The sequence below is a fragment of the Fonsecaea multimorphosa genome, assembly GCF_000836435.1.
Source record: "Fonsecaea multimorphosa CBS 102226 unplaced genomic scaffold supercont1.1, whole genome shotgun sequence".
NCBI lineage: Eukaryota > Fungi > Ascomycota > Eurotiomycetes > Chaetothyriales > Herpotrichiellaceae > Fonsecaea > Fonsecaea multimorphosa.
In genome coordinates, this window is record NW_015971635.1 from 1,869,192 (window position 1) to 1,893,581 (window position 24,390).

The 24,390-nt window shown below is 52.9% G+C and overlaps 11 protein-coding genes across 11 annotated transcripts; 5 read left to right on the plus strand and 6 right to left on the minus strand.

The window, feature by feature from the left end:
* Positions 1 to 174: 174 nt before the first annotated feature.
* Positions 175 to 1,814, plus strand: Z520_00696 (uncharacterized protein; the record flags this gene model as incomplete). The annotated part of the gene is made up of 5 exons (XM_016771216.1): positions 175 to 187; positions 240 to 284; positions 335 to 779; positions 830 to 1,290; positions 1,342 to 1,814. 5 exons carry the CDS (start codon positions 175 to 177, stop codon positions 1,812 to 1,814), a joined length of 1,437 nt encoding a protein of 478 aa, XP_016638126.1.
* Positions 1,815 to 3,035: 1,221 nt separating this feature from the next.
* On the plus strand, positions 3,036 to 4,210 carry Z520_00697 (uncharacterized protein; the record flags this gene model as incomplete). The annotated part of the gene is made up of 2 exons (XM_016771217.1): positions 3,036 to 3,974; positions 4,031 to 4,210. The coding sequence occupies 2 exons, from the start codon at positions 3,036 to 3,038 to the stop codon at positions 4,208 to 4,210; spliced, it is 1,119 nt and encodes a 372-aa protein (XP_016638127.1).
* Positions 4,211 to 5,191: 981 nt separating this feature from the next.
* Positions 5,192 to 5,816, minus strand: Z520_00698 (uncharacterized protein; the record flags this gene model as incomplete). The annotated part of the gene is made up of 2 exons (XM_016771218.1): positions 5,192 to 5,572; positions 5,778 to 5,816. 2 exons carry the CDS (start codon positions 5,814 to 5,816, stop codon positions 5,192 to 5,194), a joined length of 420 nt encoding a protein of 139 aa, XP_016638128.1.
* Positions 5,817 to 6,351: 535 nt separating this feature from the next.
* Z520_00699 (uncharacterized protein) lies at positions 6,352 to 8,272 on the minus strand (the record flags this gene model as incomplete). The annotated part of the gene is made up of 3 exons (XM_016771219.1): positions 6,352 to 7,326; positions 7,396 to 7,756; positions 7,809 to 8,272. 3 exons carry the CDS (start codon positions 8,270 to 8,272, stop codon positions 6,352 to 6,354), a joined length of 1,800 nt encoding a protein of 599 aa, XP_016638129.1.
* A 1,171-nt stretch (positions 8,273 to 9,443) lies between these two features.
* Z520_00700 (uncharacterized protein) lies at positions 9,444 to 10,688 on the plus strand (the record flags this gene model as incomplete). The annotated part of the gene is made up of 1 exon (XM_016771220.1): positions 9,444 to 10,688. One exon carries the CDS (start codon positions 9,444 to 9,446, stop codon positions 10,686 to 10,688), a length of 1,245 nt encoding a protein of 414 aa, XP_016638130.1.
* Positions 10,689 to 12,124: 1,436 nt separating this feature from the next.
* Positions 12,125 to 12,412, plus strand: Z520_00701 (uncharacterized protein; the record flags this gene model as incomplete). The annotated part of the gene is made up of 1 exon (XM_016771221.1): positions 12,125 to 12,412. One exon carries the CDS (start codon positions 12,125 to 12,127, stop codon positions 12,410 to 12,412), a length of 288 nt encoding a protein of 95 aa, XP_016638131.1.
* A 1,263-nt stretch (positions 12,413 to 13,675) lies between these two features.
* On the plus strand, positions 13,676 to 15,574 carry Z520_00702 (vacuolar protein 8; the record flags this gene model as incomplete). Its single annotated transcript, XM_016771222.1, has 5 exons — positions 13,676 to 13,804; positions 13,858 to 13,978; positions 14,030 to 14,143; positions 14,195 to 14,440; positions 14,493 to 15,574. The coding sequence occupies 5 exons, from the start codon at positions 13,676 to 13,678 to the stop codon at positions 15,572 to 15,574; spliced, it is 1,692 nt and encodes a 563-aa protein (XP_016638132.1).
* Positions 15,575 to 17,082: 1,508 nt separating this feature from the next.
* On the minus strand, positions 17,083 to 17,709 carry Z520_00703 (uncharacterized protein; the record flags this gene model as incomplete). Its single annotated transcript, XM_016771223.1, has 1 exon — positions 17,083 to 17,709. The coding sequence occupies one exon, from the start codon at positions 17,707 to 17,709 to the stop codon at positions 17,083 to 17,085; it is 627 nt and encodes a 208-aa protein (XP_016638133.1).
* Positions 17,710 to 18,390: 681 nt separating this feature from the next.
* On the minus strand, positions 18,391 to 20,481 carry Z520_00704 (uncharacterized protein; the record flags this gene model as incomplete). Its single annotated transcript, XM_016771224.1, has 2 exons — positions 18,391 to 20,036; positions 20,106 to 20,481. The coding sequence occupies 2 exons, from the start codon at positions 20,479 to 20,481 to the stop codon at positions 18,391 to 18,393; spliced, it is 2,022 nt and encodes a 673-aa protein (XP_016638134.1).
* A 330-nt stretch (positions 20,482 to 20,811) lies between these two features.
* Z520_00705 (uncharacterized protein) lies at positions 20,812 to 21,813 on the minus strand (the record flags this gene model as incomplete). The annotated part of the gene is made up of 1 exon (XM_016771225.1): positions 20,812 to 21,813. One exon carries the CDS (start codon positions 21,811 to 21,813, stop codon positions 20,812 to 20,814), a length of 1,002 nt encoding a protein of 333 aa, XP_016638135.1.
* A 638-nt stretch (positions 21,814 to 22,451) lies between these two features.
* Positions 22,452 to 23,917, minus strand: Z520_00706 (uncharacterized protein; the record flags this gene model as incomplete). Its single annotated transcript, XM_016771226.1, has 6 exons — positions 22,452 to 22,753; positions 22,831 to 22,952; positions 23,011 to 23,377; positions 23,477 to 23,562; positions 23,619 to 23,646; positions 23,698 to 23,917. 6 exons carry the CDS (start codon positions 23,915 to 23,917, stop codon positions 22,452 to 22,454), a joined length of 1,125 nt encoding a protein of 374 aa, XP_016638136.1.
* Positions 23,918 to 24,390: the final 473 nt, after the last annotated feature.

Sequence of the window (24,390 nt, forward strand, 5' to 3'; positions counted from 1 at the left end):
ATTTTGGCTCTGGTACATGGCCGTAGAGCACCAAGCAAAAAGTACGTGCAGGTGGATTTTTTCTAGGTCTTTTGTCACACTCCTTGGATGCTCGCTGAAGCAAGCCTTAGGCGAGGTCTGTGTCCTATCTCCTAAAAACTTACTATCCCCTGTGTTGGAGCAGCCTTTGCGACAATGCTGTGCGCAAGTAGGTTCTCTCGTCCGCCTCGGGCAATTGGTCGCAACTAATGGTATCGCAGTCTCGGGAGAGGCGCCCCAGATTCCGGTGGCCTCACGCAAGAGTGGTGCGTCCAAGATTTGTGTGGCTCAGGCCTAAGTGCTCTAACATCCGCAGGTAATGTCTACGAAAAGCGCCTGATCGAAGCGTATATCAGCGAGAATGGCACAGAGCCCACAACTGGAGAGAGCCTGTCCGTCGAAGACCTTATCGACCTCAAGAGTCCCAATGTCGTCTATCCACGACCTCCACAGATGACCTCCATTCCTGCTATGCTCTCCTTCTTCCAGAACGAATGGGACGCTTTGGCGCTTCAGACCTACACTTTACAACAGAATCTTCACCAGGCTCGGCAAGAGCTTAGTACTGCGCTGTATGAAAATGATGCGGCGGTACGGGTCATTGCACAGCTTACAAAAGAGAGGGATGAGGCACGAGCAACATTGGCACAGATAAATATCAGTGGTGCGGCCCAAGCCAGCACGAATGGTGATGCCATGCAAGTGGACAGCGCCCCATTACCACAACATGTCGTGGAGAAGATCGAAAACGTACAACAGAGGTATGAGTACCCTCTATCTACTCTGTGCAGGAACTGACGAAGATCTCCAGTTTGTCGAAGACCCGGCGAAAACGACCAGTGCCAGAAGAATGGGCCACCTCAGACTCAATATCAGCTTACACGTCGAGGTCAACCTCGAAACCATTGTTTCCTGGTGGACGGGTGCTCGCCGTGCACGAGAAAGGAGATCTGGTCCTAGTCGCAGGCACCAAAGCGGGAGTCTACTCGCTGTCAGAGAACACGGTATCATATACGCTTGACTTCAACCAAGGAGAGGCCACAAATGGTCTCTGGGCTCATGACAGGGCGGTTGTTGCAACGTCAGCAGGTGCAGTCAAGGTGTTTGAAGGGGACCGAGAAGTCTCGTCCTTCTCAATCCACGCGGGACCGGCCAACGGAGTGGCTTTACATCCCAGTGGCACCATTCTGGCTTCAGTCGGGGAAGACAAGACGTATATTCTCTATGACCTTGAATCCAGCCGTGTCCTCACCCAGGTCCCGAGTAACTCAGGTATGTTCTCTTGCCTTCTCATACCCAGGCTTGCGCGCTTATTGCATGTAGGTTTACGCTGTGCTCAATTCCACCCTGACGGACACTTGTTGGCGGCTGGTGGCGTCGATGGGCAAATCAAGATATTCGATGTGAAGTCGGGTGCGGAAGCGGCGACGTTTGATCTTGGAGGCCCAGTGCGATGTATCTTCTTCTCCGAAAACGGCATATGGTTGGCGGGCGTGACAGAGAAGTCGTCGACAATCTCCATCTGGGACCTGAGGAAAGCGACCGAAATCACGACCATTGAGACGGGCAGCCAGATCGAATCCATCAGCTGGGACTACACTGGGCAATTCTTGGGGGTGGCAGGACAAGACGGAGTTACAGTGGAACATTATTCCAAGGCATCAAAGGAATGGTCAGAGATTCTGAAGCGAGGGACCCCGGCGACACGAATCGCATGGGGTCAAGATGCTCAGAGACTAATCACCCTCAATGAGGAAGGGGTGATCACGACCCTGGCGGCTGCAACAGAGGGATAGACGTTGCCACGTTCCTTGTATACACAGGAAGGAAGGGAAGGTACCTGGTAGTATTGATACCCATAACTGCAGAGATGCCAGATCCAGGGCGGCGATTGCTGGGAGGACAGGAAAGGAGAAGAAAGGGCCACATGAAAAGGAGGGACAGCTGCATCGACAGAGGGTGTGTCTTTGTTCCGCCTGCGATGATATGTACAAAAACAATAAAATGGGCCAGCTTGCATGGTGTTATTGTTTCTTACCTAGGTACCTATATACCTACCTAGGTAGGTACCTGGGCAAGTAGGTAGACACTGTGTGACTTGGAGCGGCGGCAACATTGACCAGTGAGACTATCCCAAGCGCACGCGGACTTGTCGATTATCCATTTATCAGCGGCTCTTTTAAGAAAACAAAGGATGGCCAGTGGCAAATGACCCAGCGAGCCAGGATTTCAGGAAAAACCCTCGCAAACTGGAACTTGAACAGCGCGGCTCCAACTTACCGGGTCAAAGACTCTCCACACGCTCCCTCATTATTCTTATTTGTTCTCATTTGCCCTTGTTCCAACTTTTGCAACTGCAGGTGGCCACATTCAAGGCTGGCATTTGCACACTTCTCCTCTCTACGCTCCTTTCGATTTGTCCTGCATCTGTCAAGTCGCGCTCGCCTGTCACACTTGGTCGGCCCGTTGTTGCCACTTCGCTGGCGTCTTGGGAGGCGAGGGGTTTGGCTTTGGTGCCCGGACGACATCTAAACCCGTACCTGACTTCGACCACCTCGACTGCTCAACATCACTTCCCAACCGCCACCAGCGATTTCGATTTCCTTTCTACATGATATTTTCAACCCGAGAGCCTTAGTTTGCCATCCCAGGCGCCTTGATCATGCCTCCGGCAGGCACAATTGCTTTGAGCAGTTTCCTGACCCAGGCGTCGGCATCTTCCAGTCGGAAGGCAGGTCCTCGACTTTCATTCATTCTCAGCTGATCTTCACCGACCGTACTTGCACACATGTCAGATGATTTGGTTCTGAAAAGCAATGTTCTAACTGCGGACACAGAGATCTCATGCGGAAATAACCCGATCACAAAGTCGAAGTGTCACTCCCGACCACGCATCGTTCAAGCGCCGCCGCATCAACCCTCAACCGACACCTGGACCTTCTCCAGACTCGACTTCGCAATACCCAGAATCAAGAACACGGTTTCCGGGCGACGGCTTTGACTACCGGAGACCGGCCATGTCTACACAGGCTCCTCGAGCAACTGCAACCCCTGCACCGCCCGATGTCACGATCGACCTCACAGCGGATAGTGACAGTGATGACACTTCCACTGATTCAGAGTCCTCCCTGCCGAGTCAGGCATCTAGCCAGCCCCCCCAACGAAGGTCTCGACACCTAGTTGTCGGTAGCTGGGTCGCACGAGCACACGAACAGCACCTAGCCCAACAGCAACAAGAACATGCACGCATACGCCAAGAAGCTGCGCGGAGGCAACGAGAGACTGTGCAGAGACAACAAGAACAACATACCCGTGCTCCGCCTTTTGGCCAAAGACCACAAACACCCGAGGTAATCGATCTCGCAGACACGGACGAGTCGGAGTTAGATAGGGGGGACTTTGAAATATCGGTGGACGCGGATACGCACGAACCCGAATCCACCTTCTCCCCCTCGGCAAGCCCAGAAGTCGAATTTGTTGAAGAGAGGCGTGTTGCTCACGCCCAGCGTCAGGATGCTGCAGCCCAGACGAATTTCGGCCTTAACGGTCCTCGCAGGTTTATCCCAGATTTACTGAGGAGGGGGACACATTTTATGTTTGAAAACATGCACCATATCCGTCCAGGCCATGGCGAAAGGATTTTGAATGGTTTTGATGTGGTTCCGCCTCGGGTCAATGATGGACGACTTGGGAACGATGGTGGCGATGCTTTCATCATCAATATGGACTACAGACAACCCGCGTTTTCTCTGGGTCCTATTGACGTCTTCGACCGCAGCTCCGAAACACCCCAAGTGGTGCCTGAGCCGTACAAAGGGCCTCCAGCAGCCAAAGAAGGCTTTATCAGGACCTTTGGAGAGGAAGATATCATACTGTGTCCGATGTGCGGCGATGAATTAGCGACTGGCAAAGGGGATATCAAGCAGCAGGTCTGGGTGGTAAAAGCCTGCGGACACGTAAGTGACTTGGGACCGACTCAGATGTTAAACCTGTTCTAACATCGAATTTCTAGGTTTACTGCGGCGAATGTGCCCTCAACCGGTCCAAGTCGAAAACATCAAAGAAAACCAAAGGCAAAGAGGTTGAAAAGAAACTGGAATCGCCCAGGTCGGTACCGTTTACGGTATGCGTTGTCGATGGCTGTAACAGCAAGGTCATCCCCAAGCCTGCCATGTTCCCTCTCTACCTATGACCGCACGTCAAAAGTTGGCTTGATCCGGCCCCTCCACCGCAGATGCAGCCAGACATCGACCCAGCCAATGACGAGGTGAATCTTGTAATGAAGGACTGGGGAGTTTAATCTTTTCACTGATGATTCAACGTTCACGATCGAGGTTGATGCATAGATATCAAGGGGTGAATCAGCCAGGGCGCTCTTCAGATGCTGTTCTGAGTCCATCTGTAATCATTGTACATATGTTGCAAATCAAGTGATGTTAACTCAGCCTTAACTCAGCCACATCCCAAGGCCTCGTCCTACTTTCGTCTCAATCGGACCAGAAAGCCGCTTTCCTAGACACATTTACTTTGTATTTGCAGCTTCTCCAGCGAGCTTAGAGTTGTCAGCCCACTTGGCACCGATCTGATATGCCTGTGACTTGGGTCGTGACTGGATACTGAACTTCCAATCGCCTTTCGAATTGGCTGGTCGGTATTGGTTCGAGACTCTGCCAGAGGTCGTCCATGGCTCGCGAGGTCTGAGTGTCGAAGGGGCCAGAACGAGTCTCGCAGCCTTTTCCCAGCACGAGCTTGTGGACAATTCTCCTCTCGCTCGTCTCGTCGAGCTGATGTAGAGCTCAGCAGTAGGAGTCTGTCTGTCTGTCCGATCGCTGTGCCCCATTCTCTGGCTCTCCTTCAATCAGCTCCGTGGTATATCATGCGATTACCCTTTTGCGCATGATTTAACGGCCCGGACGCTCTCTCTCTCTTCCTTTTGTTCCCTTCAGCTCTTTTCGACGGATCCGGACGGTTCTCTGTGAAGCGAACCTCCTGTTCCAGCGATGAGAGGACGTAAGGATGAGCCGATGTCCCCAACCGCCCAAAATTCCCACTCTCCAACCCTCCTGATCTTGAATCGCACAAGGCTCGAATCCCCGCGGGCTCAAATCTCCTAGGCACAAGGTTCTCGATTATCCAAGCCCACAAGTCCCGGGCTCCCAAATTCCCCAGAATCTCAAATCCTCTTAATCCCGCCATGCATGGGACTCCACATCCCCCTCACACTCTCATTGTTACTAACCACCTTCTTCCCCTTGACCACGACATTCCTCTCCCCGGAGTTTCCCAACAGAAACTCGGCTTTTTCCAGCACTTGTTCGCGGCTCATGTTCTTGACGCAGATGGCCTTGGAGCGACCGTTGCAGTACGACGCTTTGATCACCGGGTGGCGGTTGGGACGGGGCGAGATGCGGAATTCCACGCTGGGAAAGCGGTGCGTTAGGGATGAGAAGGTCGGGGAGGAGAGGAGGGATTTGAGACCCGTGGACGACACCCAGTGGTCCGAGTAGGTTAGGGACAGGCGCGTGCATTGGAGGATGTAGGCGCCTAGACCGTTCTGTGTGTTTTTTTTTTCGTTAGGGAAAGAAAGTGAAGAAGTTCGGGGATTCACATGCGTGTGGGCGAGTTGCGTTTAGAAAGAAAAGCCCTGGGGATGATGCTTGAGGAAGGGATACTAGGGGGGTGAATTTCTGGATCATGTATGGGATGGATTTGGGGGGGAGATTCCACAAGCAGGAAAAAATGGCATAAGAAGAACTTACCCGTGCTGTCGACACGGTCTTGAGCCCTTGCACAACCATGGCGAAGAGGTGCAAGGGAGCAGTTGATATATGCGTGCCGGAAGCGTGGCCCTCGTGGATGAAGTGAGGAGCTGTTGCCAATGGAAAAGTTCGCGGAGTAAGCTACTTTTCGCAGGCAACGGAAAGGGCACGGCTGCAAGGCTTTGGCTCTAACTTTATCTGGAGTGGTTCAGCCTTACCTTTAGTGTGGCCAATGGGTGATGAGGAGGACTTTTGGTGTGCAGGGCTGGCGAGTGCAAGGGAGGTCGGAACTATGGAGGATCTGTACGTATGTATGTATCGGGAGGAATAGAATGGCCAGCGGATACGCTGTCCGCGCGAATAGTACGTGTCAATCATTCACATTATGGGATTATCTATCTGGAAAGACAGCAGGTGGTATTATCGTGCTTGGGCAGGGCCCCGTCCGCGGCGTTCCCCTTCGGTCGTCGTGTGAGACCACCATTGGCGAAACCAGGATCCCATTCCTTCTTAGAACCGTGGGCTGTCTCTGGTCAGAGTCCAAAGCTTCTCCTCCAGTCCCAGCACTTGCACTTCATGTAGTCCGACAAATTCTCCCTGGAGATTCTCCCACCGCGCCCTCCACACCCACCTGACTGACGACCTCCCAGCCATCCGTGTGACCAACGCAGGGCACGCACCAGAACACACTCTTAGGATCCCAATACCGCTTCAACTGGAGCAGTCGGGGGTAGTTTGAACCCCAAAACGTCTCCTGCCAGTTCGGTTCAGTCGGGTCTGCTTCGTTGACATACGCTCCCGTGTTGGGCGCCATTTCGCGGAGGGCTTCCGTCTCGACGTCACGGAGTTTTGTGGTTACCGCGACCTTTGCCGTCTCGTTCAGAAATGCCCACGTTCGTGGGAGCACGATGTGCGCGTAAGCCTCGCGCCACGCGGGCAAGACCGAGTTGCTTCCCCCGGGGATCCCGTTCTTGACGGTCTTGACACCCTTGCCAGCCACGACGTGACCCAGGATCGGATACTGCGGGACAGAACTTGTCTGCTTGAAGAGCCTCTTCAGCTTTGCTGGGTCAGTCTTGAGAGCGGCCCCGTCAAGGAGGCGAGACCCCAGTCTCACTTCCATTCCTACGCTCTGAGATGTAACCAGTGCGAGCCAGAACTTGGTGAAGTCGGCCACTGGCACAGAAACATTGCTGAGGAAGACCGTGTCCGTCCAGTTGTATGTGTTGTTCCGAATAGCTTGTTCCATGGGCATTAACACTTGCCGGGTTTCTTCGACGGTCTTGTTTGGGGCGAACCAGAAGCCGGCGACCGAGCCCATACGGCCTGGGTCAGACTGTGCCGCGCTGTTGTTTGGCACGATGAAGTAGTAACCCATGACACCCGCATCGGAGAGTTCGGGCAATTGGTTGTGAAAGTATGCTACAAGGGACCAGAATGTATCAGTGTTCGCAGTCGTGTTATAGCTGAATGTATACACTGTCATAGGCAGGACTGGATATGCTCGGACCGTGACAGAGAGGAGGACTGCGAAGGTGGAACTACCGCCCTAGACATAAACATTGAAAGTCAAATATTCTGTTGTTTAGATATTCGGAGCTCGCCTGAGGAGACTTACGCCTCGCATTGCCCAGAAGAGGCCAGGATATGAATCCTCGTTGATAGTCAGATGTGTCCCATTGGCGGTGACAACATCCATCTCAAGGACTTGATCTGCCCCCAAGCCATAGAAGGCGCTGATCGGAGAGTGTCCAGCCCCAGTGATCCAGCCACCAATGCCCACATTGGGATCGGCACCACCGACCAAGGTAAGGTGGTAGGTGGAAATTTCTTGGTAGATTTCGCCAAAACGCATGCCGGCGGCAATCTTGACAGAAGCAACACCGCCGTACTGCTTCGCTCGAGGATCCCCCATCGTGACGTTGACGCCACGGATGTTGTGGGTCCAGATTGAGAGAGAGCTTCGGCCAGATGATCTGCTCGCGATGTCAGTGCGGTAAGGCCTTTATTGACAGGTCGTCAAGTGTATACCGTCCCAGAAAATCATGACCCGTTCCTTTGACGATGAGCCTCACCCCAGTCTTGTAAGCGAACCGGCAAGCGGCTTCAACATCAGCCGCATTGGTGGCATTGACCACATAAGCTGGAAGGAGTGCCGTAGAACATGGCGCTCGAGGATCAGGGAGGCAAGAGTCATCGTTGTAGTCGGTCGTGAAGGGGTCATCGGCATGAAAGGACGAATTGCCCCACTGGGCAAGCAACTGGCCACATGCCTGGGCGCTGTACACTGAACTGTTGGTCTGGCAGACCAATCCCGGAGGCACAGGAGCGATGAGGCGACCCGAGACAGAATTGTTCAAAGCGCGCCAGTCAGAGATGGAGGGCCAACCTGGCGAACCTACCACGGGTTTGCAGTATTGCTGAGTGAGTGCTTGAGCCGTCGTAGAAAGGAAGATAATGCAGTAGATGCCTGCGAGGAGGAAGCTGTTCATCATCCTGCTAGAATGCTTTGTGATGAGGCGTGCAAAGAGACGTAAGACGTTGAATACTCCTCTGGCACCAGGGAAGGAAACGATCTCAATATAAATTTCGTTGAGAACTACCCCTCTTCAACAGGACTAAACAAGTTGCCTGAGAAGCATCCACATACTCTGAAATAGAGGCCAGTAATCCTTTGTCGAATACCTCGGGGTAGTCGAACTCAATTGCCGGGCCAATCTCGATCAGGAGGATTCTGCGGAAAATAGTAGCAATTCATCTCAGATGCATGAATTTCTTGGACGAGGCCCAAAAACTCTGTATGCGATGAATGCCAAGATCCACAAGGCACTTCGCAAGGCTGTTTTCTACTCTTGTTATGGGAAAGAGTTTATAAATGATCAATTAGAAGAAGCGACGTTGTTGGGAGAGATCGACGGCCACGATACGAATACGTTGTTTCCTTCCTCTGCAGAGTTCGCATAGAGACTAAGCGAACACGACGGGGGCTGGTGACTGTGGCGCACAGCGCGAGCAGGATAGATCATGTCACGTGACTGTGGCGGTGCGCACTCAATTCAAGGTCATCGACATCAGTCCGCAACGCTGAGGTGGGATCGTTGTTGCCTAATGGATATCGACTGGACGGCTCCATCGCCGATATCTAGAAAGTTTTCTTATGTCTTGGACGTTCTTCACGAGTAGCTAGCCCTTGTAAATGGTGAATTGATGATCGATAATGTGCTCAGGGGATAGATATACCATTCTAGGGGATCTGTGAATGGTTGAATCAGCCATATCAGAGCCAGCAGCGACACAGTGCATCTTAGAGGTATATTGATGCCAGGTACCTAGGTAGTTACCTACATCTTGGTCGTGCAAACTGAAGATAGCTGTTCAGCTGTGTTGTAAAGTGTGGCTGTTGAATATTGACGTGGCACTAAACCGTTCCGGGGACTAGGATGTTCTCCTGGGCAGTTCAGGAAACAACAATTTCATTTCTCCATCAAACGCGCGGGCATTCAGCTTCCTTCAACCCTTTGTCTACTTATCCTTTCCTTCCGCTATCTCTGCCTCTGTAATTTTATTTGAACCCAGTGCATTTGTGTTCTTTTCTCTTCTTTTCCTTTTCGCACTGATGACTATCGTGCTTCTCTACCGAAAAGCTTCTTCCGGCCTTGCTTCAAGATGACGGACAAACTTCCTCCCAATCTCCTTGCTCTGTTCCAACCCCGACCTCCCCTCCGCTACATTCCCCCTCAAGACACCGCGCCGGACGAGAAAGCCCTCAAGCAATCACAGCTATCTGGCATAGCCGCGTATCTTCCGCAGCTAGAGGAGTACAAGGCGACCGACGTGTATGAAGCAACCGAGTCTTGGCTGCAACAGCGCGATCGCAAGAGACTCGAGAAGAAGTTGCGCCAGCAAGAGATTGAGCAACCCGATTTTCAGGGCTACAGACCAAACGATGACCCCAAGATTAAAGGTGATGCGGTCAAGACACTGTTTGTGGGCCGTTTGAGTTACGACGTGAAAGAAGCAGACTTGGAGCGTGAGTTTGGCAGGTTTGGTCCGATCGAGAGGATCAGGATCGTCAAGGATGAGACAACACCCAAACCCAAAAAGCCACATAGAGGTTACGCCTTCATTGTCTATGAGAGAGAAAAGGATATGAGAGGTACTTTCTTCTATGCAAACCCCTCTGCCCGAGACCCTTCACTCCAAGCCAAAGATCCAGTGGTAAGATGTCATGGTACTGACCTCGAACTTCCTTACAATTTAACAGCTGCGTACAAAGAAACAGACGGCCTACGGATTAAGGACAGAAGAGTCGTTGTCGATGTTGAACGTGGCCGTATGGTCCCAGGTTGGAGACCGAGAAGATTCGGCGGAGGTCTTGGTGGACGAGGATATACCAAGCAAGCTCCTGCAAAGCCTACATTCGGACCCCCGGGTGGGTATGGCGGCGGATTCAGAGGGGGCTTTGGCGGTCGTGGTGGAGGCTTCCGCGGTGGGTTTCGTGGCGACCGAGGAGGCTTTGGTGGGCGAGGTGGTATTGGCTACCAGGGCGGAGGAGGCTTCGGCGGACGACAAGGCTACCAGAATGGACCTCCTCCTCCCAACGCGCCCAGCGGACCCGGTGGGAGAGGTGGTTATGGCGGAGGCTATGACGATCGACGGAATGGGTATGGTGGAGGAAGGGATCAACGCGGCGCGACTGGCAGCAATACCGACCCCCTCGGAGGACGAGATCGTGGATATGACAACCGAGACCGAGACCGTGACCGAGATCGAGACCGAGAAAGAGACCGCGATCGAGACCGAGACCGTGATCGATACGGAAGCAGCAGACGTGAAGACGACTACGGCTCGAGAAAACGATACCACGAAAGTGACGGGTACGATGATCCCAGACAACGCAGAAGGTATTGAGCCTCCTCGTCCCGTGCTTCGTATTGTGTGCAACCTTTCTATCACCTTATGGCTGGTCGCGGGTGGGTACCCTAATGCTCGACATCCTCAAACAAACAGTGGAGTTTCGGTTAGCCTCATGATGTCCTTTTGCATTTACACGGCCATGGTAAGGAGACACATGTTTCTCAGGCCTTACGCATTTCGACCTTGGTCAGATGAGGAAAAAAGCAAAAGTGACACTCGATCGAGATGGTCAACTCTCCGCAGTCCGTCAAACACCGTTGACTCGAAACGTAGCCGCCTGGATGGTAAGATCCAGCGAGGGCCCCGGAAATGTTGGATCCTAGATCTGGGGTATCCCAGAGGGATCAGCGAGGCTCAATGCAGTTCGTGTCGCGTCCTTAATGAAGGCGGATGTCCTCCGTCTGGAACTTGTTTTATCATCAGCATTCCTCCTGGCAGTGGTCAGGTCGGGTAAGGGTGACATTGTTGTAACATAGTTCTTACGAAAACACATAGCAGCAGAGATGCTCGAAGCAGATTGAGGTCGGCTTCTATCCGTTGCTGGGAAGCCCAGGTTTCGGAAGTCTTGTTCCCCGGATGAAGAGATGAGAAGTCCCCTTAGGAAGTCAGTCCACATCGATACCGCTCTGGAAATATGGGCTCATGGCAGCACAGTCGTATCATGTCCATGGCGCCCAGGAACCATTTGCTTTACAAGGCCAACAACAGCAAGCATTCGGCCCACCTACCACCCCGAGGTCGTATATATTTTGGTAATGGGATCAGACGACATGAAAGGCGCAGATCCCACCTCATACCAAGCCTCTCACCACTGGCACGCCGCACATGCCGTTTGCTAAACGCCTGCTCCACGCTCTCTGACTGGCCCACAGACGCTTTCCCCCTAAGTTCTTAGTTAAGCAGAGTTTTTACAGAGAATTTTCAGGCCTGTGACTGGCTGGGGCGGCCATGACAAACGGAAATCCGCTAAAAGCAGGTTCACACGCGCCTTTCATGGTCCTGACACATGGATATCCGCTAACGACAACCGCACACGCCCTGGGGCAACATGTGTCCTAAGGGCGTATTCAACATCCACGATGATTGGTGAGCGCGCTGTGGCATGTTTTCATTTCCCAGACGACTGTTGGGTTTGTCTAGGATTCGTCGTGGGTAGATGATGACATCCCCCACGGTACCCTCAAACCCGGGTTTATGAGTGGTAAGTCGATGAGAAATTTCATATTGCCCTCCAGGGGTAAGATGGTCCTTATATAAACCCATCCCTCGAGTGCTCAAAGGTGAGCAATTCGTTCTGTCTCAAGAAGGGTTAAAGAAAAAAAGGGATTCATGTCCTATCCTCAACACGTACACAAATACTCAACCCGGCAAAGGCTGTATCAACCTATCACCACCGAATAACACCAAACATCCCATTTACATCGCTCAATATGCTCTACGCAGGGTATTACAACCTCACTCAGGCCGAGAAGAACAGCTCGGCTATGACACCCCGTCGAGTCTCCGAAGAATCCACCTCCAGCAAGTCCTCCAAGACATCGCAAAAGATCAAGTCGTCCATCAAGAACGCCCTTGATCAGCTTCGACCAACCACCGAGACGTTGACGCCTGCGGGCATCTACTCGCCCGTCATCAAGCAAGGCGCGCTCTTCGGCCGCAAGCATAGCACGGCTAAGGTTATAGTCGAGACGCCAAAAGCAGAGCCGCTAAGATCATAGACACGAGAAGAGAAACGAAATTCCTTACTTTTATAACACTCAAACAATCGACACCACCAATATCATGAGAGGAGTTACGAGGACAACAGAGTTTGGTTGCTGGGCATTGTCGCTGCATTTTGGCGAACATGAAGAGGGAGGAAATGGCATAGCATACTACAGCCTGAGCTGGAGAGATAAGATACCCTAGATAGCATAGACGGATACCTACATATAATATACAGCTTGAATGCCCGAAAGTCTATTCTCTTCCACGGTGATCTTCTTCTCTCCCTGTGCTCCTTCGGGTCTCTGTGATCGATGACGTCGCAAGCATGTGAAAGCCTTATTGGCGGTGAAGCCTTGGATCATTCGTGGATTTCCCCATACGTCGTAGGTGTCCTCTTTGCAGGGGCATGTAGGTACAAAGGGTCATATCAGAGCACTGGCCTTCCTGACCTCGACAAGGCTGGATGACTATAGGTATTGTACGAGGTATAAGAGTCTGGATTTTGCTAGAATGCGAGGTTCAAGGGAATATCCGAAAATGTAGGGGAAGATCGGGCTGAAGGTGTAAGCGGTTGGCTCTCCTCCAGTTCTGGGGGGCATCCACATCGGCGGCATCAGCCTAACAGCGTCCGCCTCTGGGGGCTAGGCACCTATAGGAAGCCTACAGCGCCAATTGTCATGCGGGAACTAGGCCTGCGCTAACCACCCGCACGGCGCACGCTGCTTCTGCAGCTTCCTCAACTCGTGCACTTCCGCCAAAACTCCATGTTGACCACCTTCACACCACTAGCAATCGCCATTCACATCCTGCGACTGCTTGCTCCTTGAGACCGGGTCACACGCCACACACTTCCTCTTCTCCGGCGTTCTCGTCGTTCTCGTCGTTCTTGCCTGCACGCGTACCTTTGTGTTGAACTGCAACTGCAGGTCACGCAGTGCAGCGACGACGCCGTGCCTCTTGCTGCAGCATTGCCTGCGTCAGCGAATCCAAGCCGAGTTCAAAGCTTTCCTCATCTTAACATAACAGACATCGGGAGCCTTGCCAGCATCGTTCCAAGATTGCATCACCATCGGCATCAGCATGACCATCAGATGAGCCTTTCTCATTCAACCTCTCCATAAGCGGCCAGGACACCCGCACACACTCCTGCCTCATCGCAATTCCTTTGATCAACAGTATCACCCTCGACCAATCCGACCCCTTCGGGGCCCACGCCTCGAGATGGGCAACGTACTGTCGGCCTGCTGCAAAAGCTGCCAAGGTCTGTCTTAGCTATGTTGCTCGACCATGCCCGAATACTGACCTCGGTCGTTGCAGGGGGGAACAAGGATAACCTCTACGAACCCGCCCTCGCAGACAGCGAACGAGAAGCCGTTGCAGATCTCCTACAATACCTCGAGAATGTGTGTGCCCAGAACCCCTTTGTTATACAGAGTCAAAGCCTGACAGACCACAGCGAGGAGAAACAGACTTCTTTTCCGGAGAACCATTACGAGCATTAAGCACTCTTGTCTATTCGGACAATGTTGACCTACAACGGAGCGCTAGCCTCACATTTGCCGAGATCACAGAGCGAGGTATGTGGTCAAGAAACACACGGCAAAAATACAATCTAATTGTTGTTGCAGACGTGAGAGAAGTTGATAGAGACACCTTGGAACCCATCCTATTCCTCCTACAAAACCCCGACATTGAAGTCCAACGAGCTGCTAGTGCAGCCCTAGGCAATCTGGCTGTGAATCGTACGTTCCCCCAATAAGTTCCATTGACCTTTCCTAATTGACACGCCATAGCGGAAAACAAGGTCGCTATCGTCCAACTCGGCGGATTACCTCCTCTCATCCGTCAGATGATGTCCCCCAATGTCGAGGTCCAGTGCAATGCTGTCGGCTGCATTACCAATCTTGCTACCCATGAAGATAACAAAGCCAAGATCGCAAGGTCAGGAGCGTTGGGTCCGTTGACAAGGCTGGCAAAGTCCAAAGATATGCGAGTTCAGAGGAATGCAACCGGCGCGCTGCTCAACATGACACATTCTGGTAAGGAAGAATGAAGTTGTTTCACGGTCGTTGTCGTGCTAACGGTGCGCAGATGATAACAGACAACAACTCGTCAATGCTGGAGCCATCCCGGTGCTCGTTCAACTGCTTCAATCGCCTGATATGGATGTCCAATATTACTGCACCACAGCTCTCAGCAACATCGCCGTCGACGCATCCAACAGAAAGAAACTCGCCCAGACCGAACCACGGCTTGTCCAATCACTGGTCCAATTGATGGACTCAGGAACACCCAAGGTGCAGTGTCAGGCCGCACTGGCTCTCCGAAATTTGGCATCAGATGAAAAGTACCAACTGGAGATTGTTCGAGCTAGAGGCTTGCAACCACTTCTCCGCCTCCTTCAGTCCTCGTACCTACCACTTATCCTTTCTGCCGTCGCGTGCATTCGCAATATTTCGATCCACCCTCTGAACGAATCGCCCATCATTGACGCCGGCTTCCTCAAACCACTGGTGGATCTTCTCGGCTCTACGGAGAACGAGGAGATCCAATGCCATGCTATTTCGACTCTACGCAATCTCGCTGCAAGCTCCGACCGGAACAAGCAACTCGTTTTGGAGGCCGGAGCAGTGCAGAAATGCAAGGAGCTTGTTCTGCATGTGCCGTTGAGTGTACAATCTGAGATGACGGCGTGTATTGCGGTGTTGGCATTGAGCGACGAACTAAAGACACACCTGCTCAACATGGGGGTCTTCGACGTCTTGATTCCTCTGACTGATTCGGAAAGCATTGAAGTTCAAGGGAATAGTGCCGCCGCGCTTGGCAATTTGTCCTCCAAGGTTGGCGACTATTCGATTTTCGTTCGCGATTGGACAGAGCCAAACGGTGGCATTCACGGCTATCTCAAGCGTTTCCTATGCAGTGGTGACCCCACGTTTCAACACATTGCAATCTGGACGTTGCTGCAGCTACTGGAGTCGGACGACAAGAAGCTTGTGAGCTTGGTGGCCAAGTCTGAAGACATCATCCAGATGGTCAAGACGATTGCCGACAAGCATGTTGAATCCGATGACGAGGAAGGTGAGGAGGGTGAGGGTGAGGTGATTGCTCTTGCTCAAAGATCTTTGGAATTGCTTGGTAAGGGGCCCAAGCAGACCCTGGTGGAAGGTTGAAAGTAGGCACCTGGAGGGCTGTTCTTTGTTTAAAGCCTCTGAATATTATCATATACCCCTTTACACGGAATTGCAACGAAAAAGGGCTGCCACTGGGCATGGGCACGCAAAGTGTGCATCGGAGTGTGCAGGGAGCATAGCGAGGCGTTGAGGGGTCTGATTGTCACTGCTTGGGGTCAGAATGAGAATAGGGGGCTTGTGAGGAGAAAGGGACACGGTAGGTATTGCGACGTCAATACCGTTTATCTTTTGAAGGAAGACTCTTCAGGACTTTCGTTGTTTGTCCTTGTGGGAGTAGGAACGGAAGAAAGCGAGAGGACGGGCAGGATACGCCATTTCATTCTAGCCTCAATGCATTAATTGTACACCTTTGCAATCCGCAGACACATGTCTCTTTTCGTTTGGGTCTGGGAATTTGGGTGTCGTCGGGCGTGTTCACGCAATGGTTATTTTTACCAATGGATGTCTCCTCCCCCAATATTCTTTCCGTACCATCCAAAGCATTTATATCAAGAATGGCGGACCTGGATGATAGGAGGAGTCCTTCGCTCCCCACGCCTGCCCCTTTGTGGAGTCGGCTTGGGCGGGCGATGATTGATATTCCTCCCGTGACGAACACAGCCTGACATTGCGGTAGGGGTCGTGACCATGGATACTGGAGAGGTTGTTTCTGAGACGAGGCGATGTTGGGGGAGGGGGGATTGGTGAAGGTGAGGATGGCTACGAAAGGTAAGGTAAGGGGAAATGGTAGAGGGTAGGTAGGTACCGTAAGGTGTACGAGGTCGATGTGATGAGAATGGAAGAAATGGAAATGGAACTGGAACTGGATCTGGATCTGGAAGTGGAAGGGAAGGCGAAAGAAAAACGGATGATATGCCCGAGCAACGCGCAGAGTCGATCGAGTTTGGATGATTTTCAAGGCCGGGTCGATTCCCCCTCGCCTTTCCTCCATCTCGTTCATCAGTCATGTCTCGGCTCCCACTGCGCCGGACAAAGGCGGGAAAGTTTGATGCCTTTCCTTGATGATTGCGTTTTTTTTTTGAGAGATCTGGGTCTCCTACCTGATCCAAGGAGACTGAGTTTTCCTTGCCTTCGGATGGCTCACGGCGGTTTTCAGTCTTGAAGGGGGGGGTCCTGCACTGCAGGTGCCCTTGCCTCTGTTTCTCTGTTTGGAGGAGTACAGCGAGATAGTTACGTCTTGAGGAGGCATTTTGGGTTCAAGGTGGTTAGACAATCAATGCTCAGCGTCACCTTTGTCTGCGTTGCGCGGCGGCGTTCTTGCTGTGGCAGGGTGCCATTGCATTCTGTCCTGTTCTCAGAGGAATGTAGCAGTGCTCTTGGATACAGCAATGACGTCCATGGCTCATGACTCGGTTGATGAGCCCTTGAGCAGATTCTCGCCACGTGTGGTGTTTCTCGAGAGGCTGGCCATGATGACATTTTGGCTGGCACAGTGCACATGGATCATGTCGTTTAGAGTTGACGCTGTCCCGAGTCTGGAGCCGACTTCATGAAGGTTTCGCGACTTTTCGACTCTCCCCTTTCCCAGTCACGGCGTCCCTCATCTCCTTCCAACTGGCGGGGACCATGGCGTTGCCGGCCTCACTCGTGGCCACCACGACACCAAACTCATTCCCCGCCGTGCTGATGTAGTAGTTCCTCTCGTCGCCCAAGCTGATCACGGTCGCGCGAATGATGTCGCCGACGCGGTACATGTCGTTGATGACGATCTTGTCCTTTTCGTGCGTGCGGATGTCCTCGCGCCGAAGCACGCATTGGAACTGCAGGTCGTCGTCGGTGATTTGTGAGTAAGAGACGATGTCGTTGGCGGAGATGGATGCGGCGTCGTCGACGATGGCCAGGATCGAGGCCGAAAGTTCCCGTTGTCGGACCCTGGTGACGCGGCAGAGAACCGCCGAGCCTACTTTTGGGAGGGAGTTGATTGAAGCTAGAGCCGTGGCTTGACGAGGAACGGAGACCGTCGGCTTGCTCGATTTGTTCGGTGCCGGCGTGATAACTGATTGGCCCAGGATTGAGGCGAGGATGTTGTTCTCATAGACGTGAGTGCCTGGACCGGGGATGTGGGATGATGTGCTGGCTAGAACCTGGCCGGGTACGACTGCAGAGGAAGTCATGGTTTGGGAGACTGAGCTTTGATGGATCAGAAGACGAAGCTTTATTCCCCTCCAAGTGCGAGAGCAGTCAAAGGAACTAAAGAAGTACTTTGGGAGGCTCGGGGAAGAATTTCAAGGAGGGTATTTCCTAAGTCGAAAGGCCCGAAAGGCTGGTCATGGGTCTTGTACCTTGAACCGAGAAAACTAGCAGCAGCAGATAGAGGCCTGAAGGTGTAAAATACCACGTCGAGGTGGAGAGGCTTGCAGCACCGAGGACGACATGAAAGGGGAAGAAATGACACCCGCGAGGTCAGGATAGAAAATTGATATGAGAACGGTGACCACGTGATGAGCTCGGACAGCCACAGTCTTGGCAAGCCACATTCTCACTTCAACTCGACCCCCTTTGGTCATTCCCTTCAGTCTCACGGTGCGCACTGCTCTATCTTCGCTAGCCGCCACCGTGTCAAACCCCCATCTCGAAGAGGAGGCTTCTCTTCCTTGCTGTCTCGAAATGACAATACTGACGCCCGGCCATGTTTGTTCAGTCCGTTTCTAGAAGTCACAAGGCGCACCCAGGCGATACTTCCAGGTTCCCAAAGGATACCTTTTCATTACGAAACTCCGAGGACCATATACAAGCACCACACGCACCTGACGGGAAGCCTATTTGGGCATGTACCTCAACGAGCTGATCGTTGTTCATACGATCTTGACTCTTATCGACTTTGTGTTGGCCAATTTATCCACTCGTCCAGAAACATGGCCGATCCGTTCGAATGCACCGTCTTCAAGTCTGCACGGCTGTAGTGCCACGCCCCTCCACCACCGGCTCACTTGTCTGTTCTTCCACAACGGTTTATGTCTCTCCACCTTGTTGGGAATATCATTGCTCAAAACGACCATGACTAGTATCAGAGTTCCCTCGGGAACTTCACTGGGTCCTTCGATCAAGGGCACATCCGCGTCGAGGACCACAGAGCCGCCGTCAAAGGAGAGGCTGTAGCGCTGGACGTCGTTTTGATCCCTTAACTCAGTATATCTGAGTTTGGTCCAAAAGGATGGCGCAGATACTGTCAAAACCCCGCTTGAGACTTGTCCATAGAGATCGGGACTCACAAGTTTGCATTGCGCCTCTTCCACTATGCAATGAACCTCGACCTCATCAGCTGGATCTGGTACCCACATGAGACACTCAGCTTCCACAGAGACCCACGACCAAGAAGGCCCCCGGTATTCGACTGGTCTTCTTGTAAGCCACCTCTTTTCGACAATGCCCACACTCGTTTTCCAAGTCAACGTCTGTGGCATTGATTCGGACCAAATCCCCGCCAGATACTGGCCCATACTTGGCAGTCGCATCTGACCAGCTATGCCTGAGAGAGCCGGTAATCGGTCACCATCAAAATGGAGCGAGCGTACAGAGTATTCTCTCAAAATACGCGACCATTGCTTGAGTCTCTCCAGCGCATTGTCATTGTGATAAAGTACCTGGGCCTGTTTGAGTTTGAAATTTCCAGTGTTCTTTCCGTGCGACCAGTCTCTTCCGCTTTCCATACCCTGACATTCGCACTTTAGGGACTCTTTGCATTCCCACATGATCTCATGCTGAGTGTAGTGGATGACTCTTGTTGCCAGCAAGCGCTCCTGGAACACCCAGGCACGGTCGAAGAGAGGCATCGTCTCGAAAGTTGCGGGTCCTTCGGCAAAGTCGCGGTGGGATATCTTTTGTTTGACATATGCATTGAATACTTTCCCTGCTGAGTCTGCCAGGCTTACTTTGTAACTGCATGACCTCTCCGAAAAGCACCCGTCGTCGCCGGTCCGAGACCTTGTCGCTGCGATCACCACATACGCATTTTCATAGACGGATGCCATACGACTTGCTTCCAGCGCCCAGTCGTCGTCATCATCCTGAATGATGGACAGAGCGTCAACCCATAGATATCTCAGACCTAGACGTCGAGTAATTTTGATGGCATCTTGGAAGGTTCGCGTCAACTCTGACCAATCTATGCCCTCAAGACGCTGGCAAATGTTGGACTTGAGCGTTTTCGGCATTGGCTTGATCCTGTCCTCTTTCCTGCCCCAAGCGTGGCTCAAAGCAGCATACTGAGCTGGAACAGCCACCTCTGATTCCAGACAGAGTCTCTGGTTGGTAGCATCGGGTACACCAACATCGAGAATTCTGGTGGGCATTATGCTCAATTCTTTGCCTGACGAGCATAGCTTATGGCTTGACAAGCAAGTCGATATCCACCCTTGAATCGTTGCAAAGCTCGCCTCCGAGTTCGAGCTTTGGGGAACGTCGCCGGCCGGGAAGAATTCGGGAAAGGGCGATTCTTCGTCTAGACCCAGGTTATCGTCGTTGACACAGTGGTTGAAGATACTCCTTCATCGTCCGTCCGTCCACCCACCTTTGTGAGAGTAGAACTCCAACTCGAGGGTTTCGTATCCCTCCTCTGCTCGCCTCGGTCGGGACAGAAGAACTTCCAATACATCGGCATCGTACGCATAGTTGAAAACCCTGATTTCGTCTTCCCTCCAAGTCTCCTGGGCCGTCGTCGATGCAGCTTGACCGGCGGATTCACTACTACTTTTCCAGAAATAGGAGAATTTCTCAATGCCAGCCAAGAGAAACTGGCACCTAAAACACCCATCCCTTGCGGTCCGCTGGAAGTCGGGGAGGAAGGTTCTAGGATTATTCTTGCTGAAATCCAGAGGGAGGAAGTCTCGACATGAGCTGCACGGGCTAGAATCGGCGGGATCGTATTTGCGTTGGTGAGCAGACATGGTCGCGGCTTGGGCGAGATGTATAGTGAATTTTGAGAGGCTGCCTGAAGATACGCGGGCATATCATTTAGCGCTGGCCAAGCCTTAACTCCTTGGGTTTCTCAAGCAAGTCTTCGATTGGCTGCGCATGCTCGAACTTCTAGATCTCTAGGTATATTTAACCATGTTTTCCCATATGATATTGTGACTGCTTGGCAATATCATTACGATGCTTATAATTTCCCCTGGGAAATACGAACTCAAATGTCTTCCATGTCGATCTCCCCACCCCCTTTTTCACAGCACTTGTCAGCGCTGCAAGTGCCTGCATTGAATTTCCCCCAACGCGAATCAAGCATTTGGTTTCGCAAAAAGCCTTCCAACAACTTCAAGTCGCTCGAGCCGTTGTAGACTCTCCGGAATTGTGGAGAACGGAACCTCGGTCAGCTTGGGGACGATATCTCCCGCGGCGATCAACTTCAACACCTCGCGGTACTCGGCCAGGGTTGCTCCTCGCGAGCCACGCAGCGTCAGGCTGCGCAGCATCAAGGTGTGCGAGGACAATTCGAAGCTCGGGACACCGAGGCCGACCAGAACGACCGTCCCAGAGGCCTTGACGCGTTGGAGCGCGTCTTGGGTGGTGACGCCCACGCCGGCAAAATCCACCACCACATCGATCACGACATCCCGGGGGATGTCGAGGAGCTTTCGAAAACACGCTTTGGCGCCCTGGGCCAGGGCGTCCGGGAACTTCTTCTCGTCGATGTCGACGCCGTAGACTGTGGCGCCGCGAAGGGCGGCGATTCGGACTCCGTTGAGGCCCAGACCGCCGATGCCGACGATCGCGACGGTCGTGGTGGCCGTGACGCTCGCTTCGGCGACGACGGCGTGGTACGCCGTGGCGATCGAGTCGCTTGCCACTGCGGCCTGCGCGAAGTTGACGCCTTCGGGGAGAGGTACCAGGACGCGTGACGGGACCACCACCTTCTCCGCGTATCCGCCGTCTCTGCCGACTCCGATGATGTGGTTCCAGTCTTCGTCGCTGGTCGGAACAAGCGCCACGCCAACCCGATCGCCCACTTTGAAGTCCGACACATCTGGACCGGCTTCAGCGACCGTGCCGGCGACCTCGTGACCCAGCGTGATGGGTCTTTTGCTCAACCAGGAATCCCCCTGGCCCTTCAGGACGTGGGCATCCGAATGACAGATCCCTGTCGCCTCGACCAGAACGACGACTTCGCCTGGCGGGCATCTCGGCGTGGGCACGTCCTTCAGACGGAGACCTTCTTCGACGTTGGCGAATTGAAAGGCTTTCATGACTCCTTCCTGAGCTGTACCCTCAGAGTCCAGCATGTGGAAAGCAAGTACAGCGAACGTGGGAGTCGGAACGGGTGCGGATGGGATGTTGATAACTGGCAACTGGGGGGGGGCCTAAGATGCCGTGAGACCGATCCAGGGATGGAAGTGTCCCTCGGGGTAAAATCCTCTACCGGTATAGAACATCCCGGGGGATCCCCCAGGGTTGCGTAGACTGCTAAGCGACGTGTCACCCCCTTCTTTGGTCATATAGACAAGAAGAAGCCAACAAAATTCGGCGCGGTTATTCTCCGGGAACCAATCCAGTGCTTGTTCCCGGGAATGCTGGGCTTGTTAATATTGAAAGACTACCATTCGGCTTGATTGGGTCTCCATCATCATAGATTGAACCCCCTTATCTGTTGATTCGCTTTGATGCCCTCGCCGGAAAATCAGAAGATGACGGCCCCGTCAAGGAAGAGAGTTCTGAAGAATACAGGGAAGAAAAACAAATCTAGCTTTGGTCCTGTGAGCCGTATCAACCGTGAAAACTCAAGGCGTGAATGGTTCCAGCACGTCCGCGCTTACTCCGGTCTCCGCCCAAAGACCACGTAACTATCCATTTACGGTCAATTCCTGCTGACACACAATCTACTGCCGTCTGTTTTTGGAAGGGGGTGGAAAGATTTGTAAACTCACAAATGATAATAGCTGTGGATAGCCCTGTTCTTGACGTCCCTGCGTACCTCCAAGAGGAACGATTCGACCTCGGCGGCACTCCAGTGCAGACAGCGGGTGAAGAGCATGATGGTCAAGCCCTGGATCCCCTCGGTCATGTTGACCGTCTCGAACAGACCGACTTCCTTGAGGCGCTGGTCTTTCGGCCACGACCCGATGGGGAGTTTGAGGATGTGCTCTTGAACATCCACAAACCCGGCCTCTTCCATTAGCCGTTTCAGGTGCTGGGGCGATCGGGCGTCGGTCCCGAATTGGATGCCTGTTCTCTAATGTCAGTGGGAGGGTTTGCCTGACGATGGCGCACAAGATAGAGAAAGAAAAGCCTTGGTGACGTACTGGCTTCGAAGAATTTGGCTCCCCATTGGAAAAGAGCCGAGTCTTTCGGCAGAGACCCATCGTCGCTGAGGAGATAGGGGTGCTTTTCATGCCACTCTACCCAGCCACCAGGCTTGACAAATCTACCAACCGTCGAATCATCAGCGTCTTGCCCTGAGGGCCATAATGAGGAGTTCCTACTGGTAGCATTGGCGAATCAGCTTGGGCCAGTCTCGAATCGCGCAGACAAAGTTGCGGTTGTGGATGTAGTCAAAAGAAGCCTCCTCCCACGTCCACTCAGCCTCTGCGTCGTCGATCTCGAAACTGCAGTTCGGCGGCACCCACTCGGGCTGGATGGGACTCAGGTCGGTGCCCGTGACCACGGCGGACGGGAACATGTCGGCAAACTCAATGGCCCAGATGCCCGTGCCGGTCCCGAGATCCAGCACCCTGGCCGGGTTGGGGTTGATGGGCGCCCAAAACAGTCGGTCGCCCAGCAGGTGTGTCTGCATGGCGTGTTGCATGTCGAGTCTTTCGGCCTCGGCGTCGTCGTTGGGGAAGGCGTACTCTGCGCGGGAAAATTAGTTTCAATTCTGGTGTCGTTTGCCGTCGTTGTTGTCTCTTCCCTTTAAGAGTTTTGGAATAGGATGGGGCGGAGAACACTTACGGGATCGACCATAGGAGTGGTATCGTCGGCCATATTCCCAGACACCTCGAGTAATGCTGGACGCCAACGACGTCAAGTCACTGTGTCTGTTTTTCTCGTCAACTGTCTCTTGTCCCCCAAGCACCGGTTCCAGACCGCGTACACTGAATCACCGTAGGCAGAATCCAAATCTGCAGATCTCTAACAAGATATAGAGGAAGGGTCTTGGTTAGCAAAGTTACCCACGCACAATGAGACGAGGACGGCACAATGAAAGAATATAGTTCCTACATCAACTTCGATGGGCTGGTTCGGATCCAATTGTGTGGGTGGTGGTTCAGGCTGTGAACTTGGGCCACCACCAGGTCCGGGATCTTCATCTGGCGGACGATCTTCCGCGATTGCTGGCGGTGAAGACCTCGTTCGATCAGCAGCAGCTGTATTACGGCCTGGCGATGGCATGTTCGTAGAGCCGAAGCCTCCCTTGACTACTACGTCGCAGCGGCAACAAGGGTTAGTTAAAATGTGACGGACAAAACCTCTCGACCAAGGCTGGGTGAGGCCAAAGGTGGCGTTCCAGGGTGTAATGTACTTCCCACCAACTAGCCTCCGACAAGCCAGGAGCCAGCCTTGGGGACGGGATTTGCCATTGCGAAGAGCCAATGAATCAGCCGTAAGCGATTATGCTGTAGCAGCACAGAGCAATGACGGAAAGAGCTTAGAGTGGTTCAAAAGTTGGAATCAAAACAGTGCCGGGCTCGAGGCGGCGGAATTCTCCAAATGGTACCTGGTATTAGATTGGAAATTCGTGCGGAAAGGTTGACAAGTCCGTGGGTAAGCAGTGATTCCTGGTGATTGTTGGCATTCTCATTGCCCAGCGGCGATCGCTTATGGCTAGTGAGCCCTAAGCTGTTCATCCTCGTCGGATACCTAGG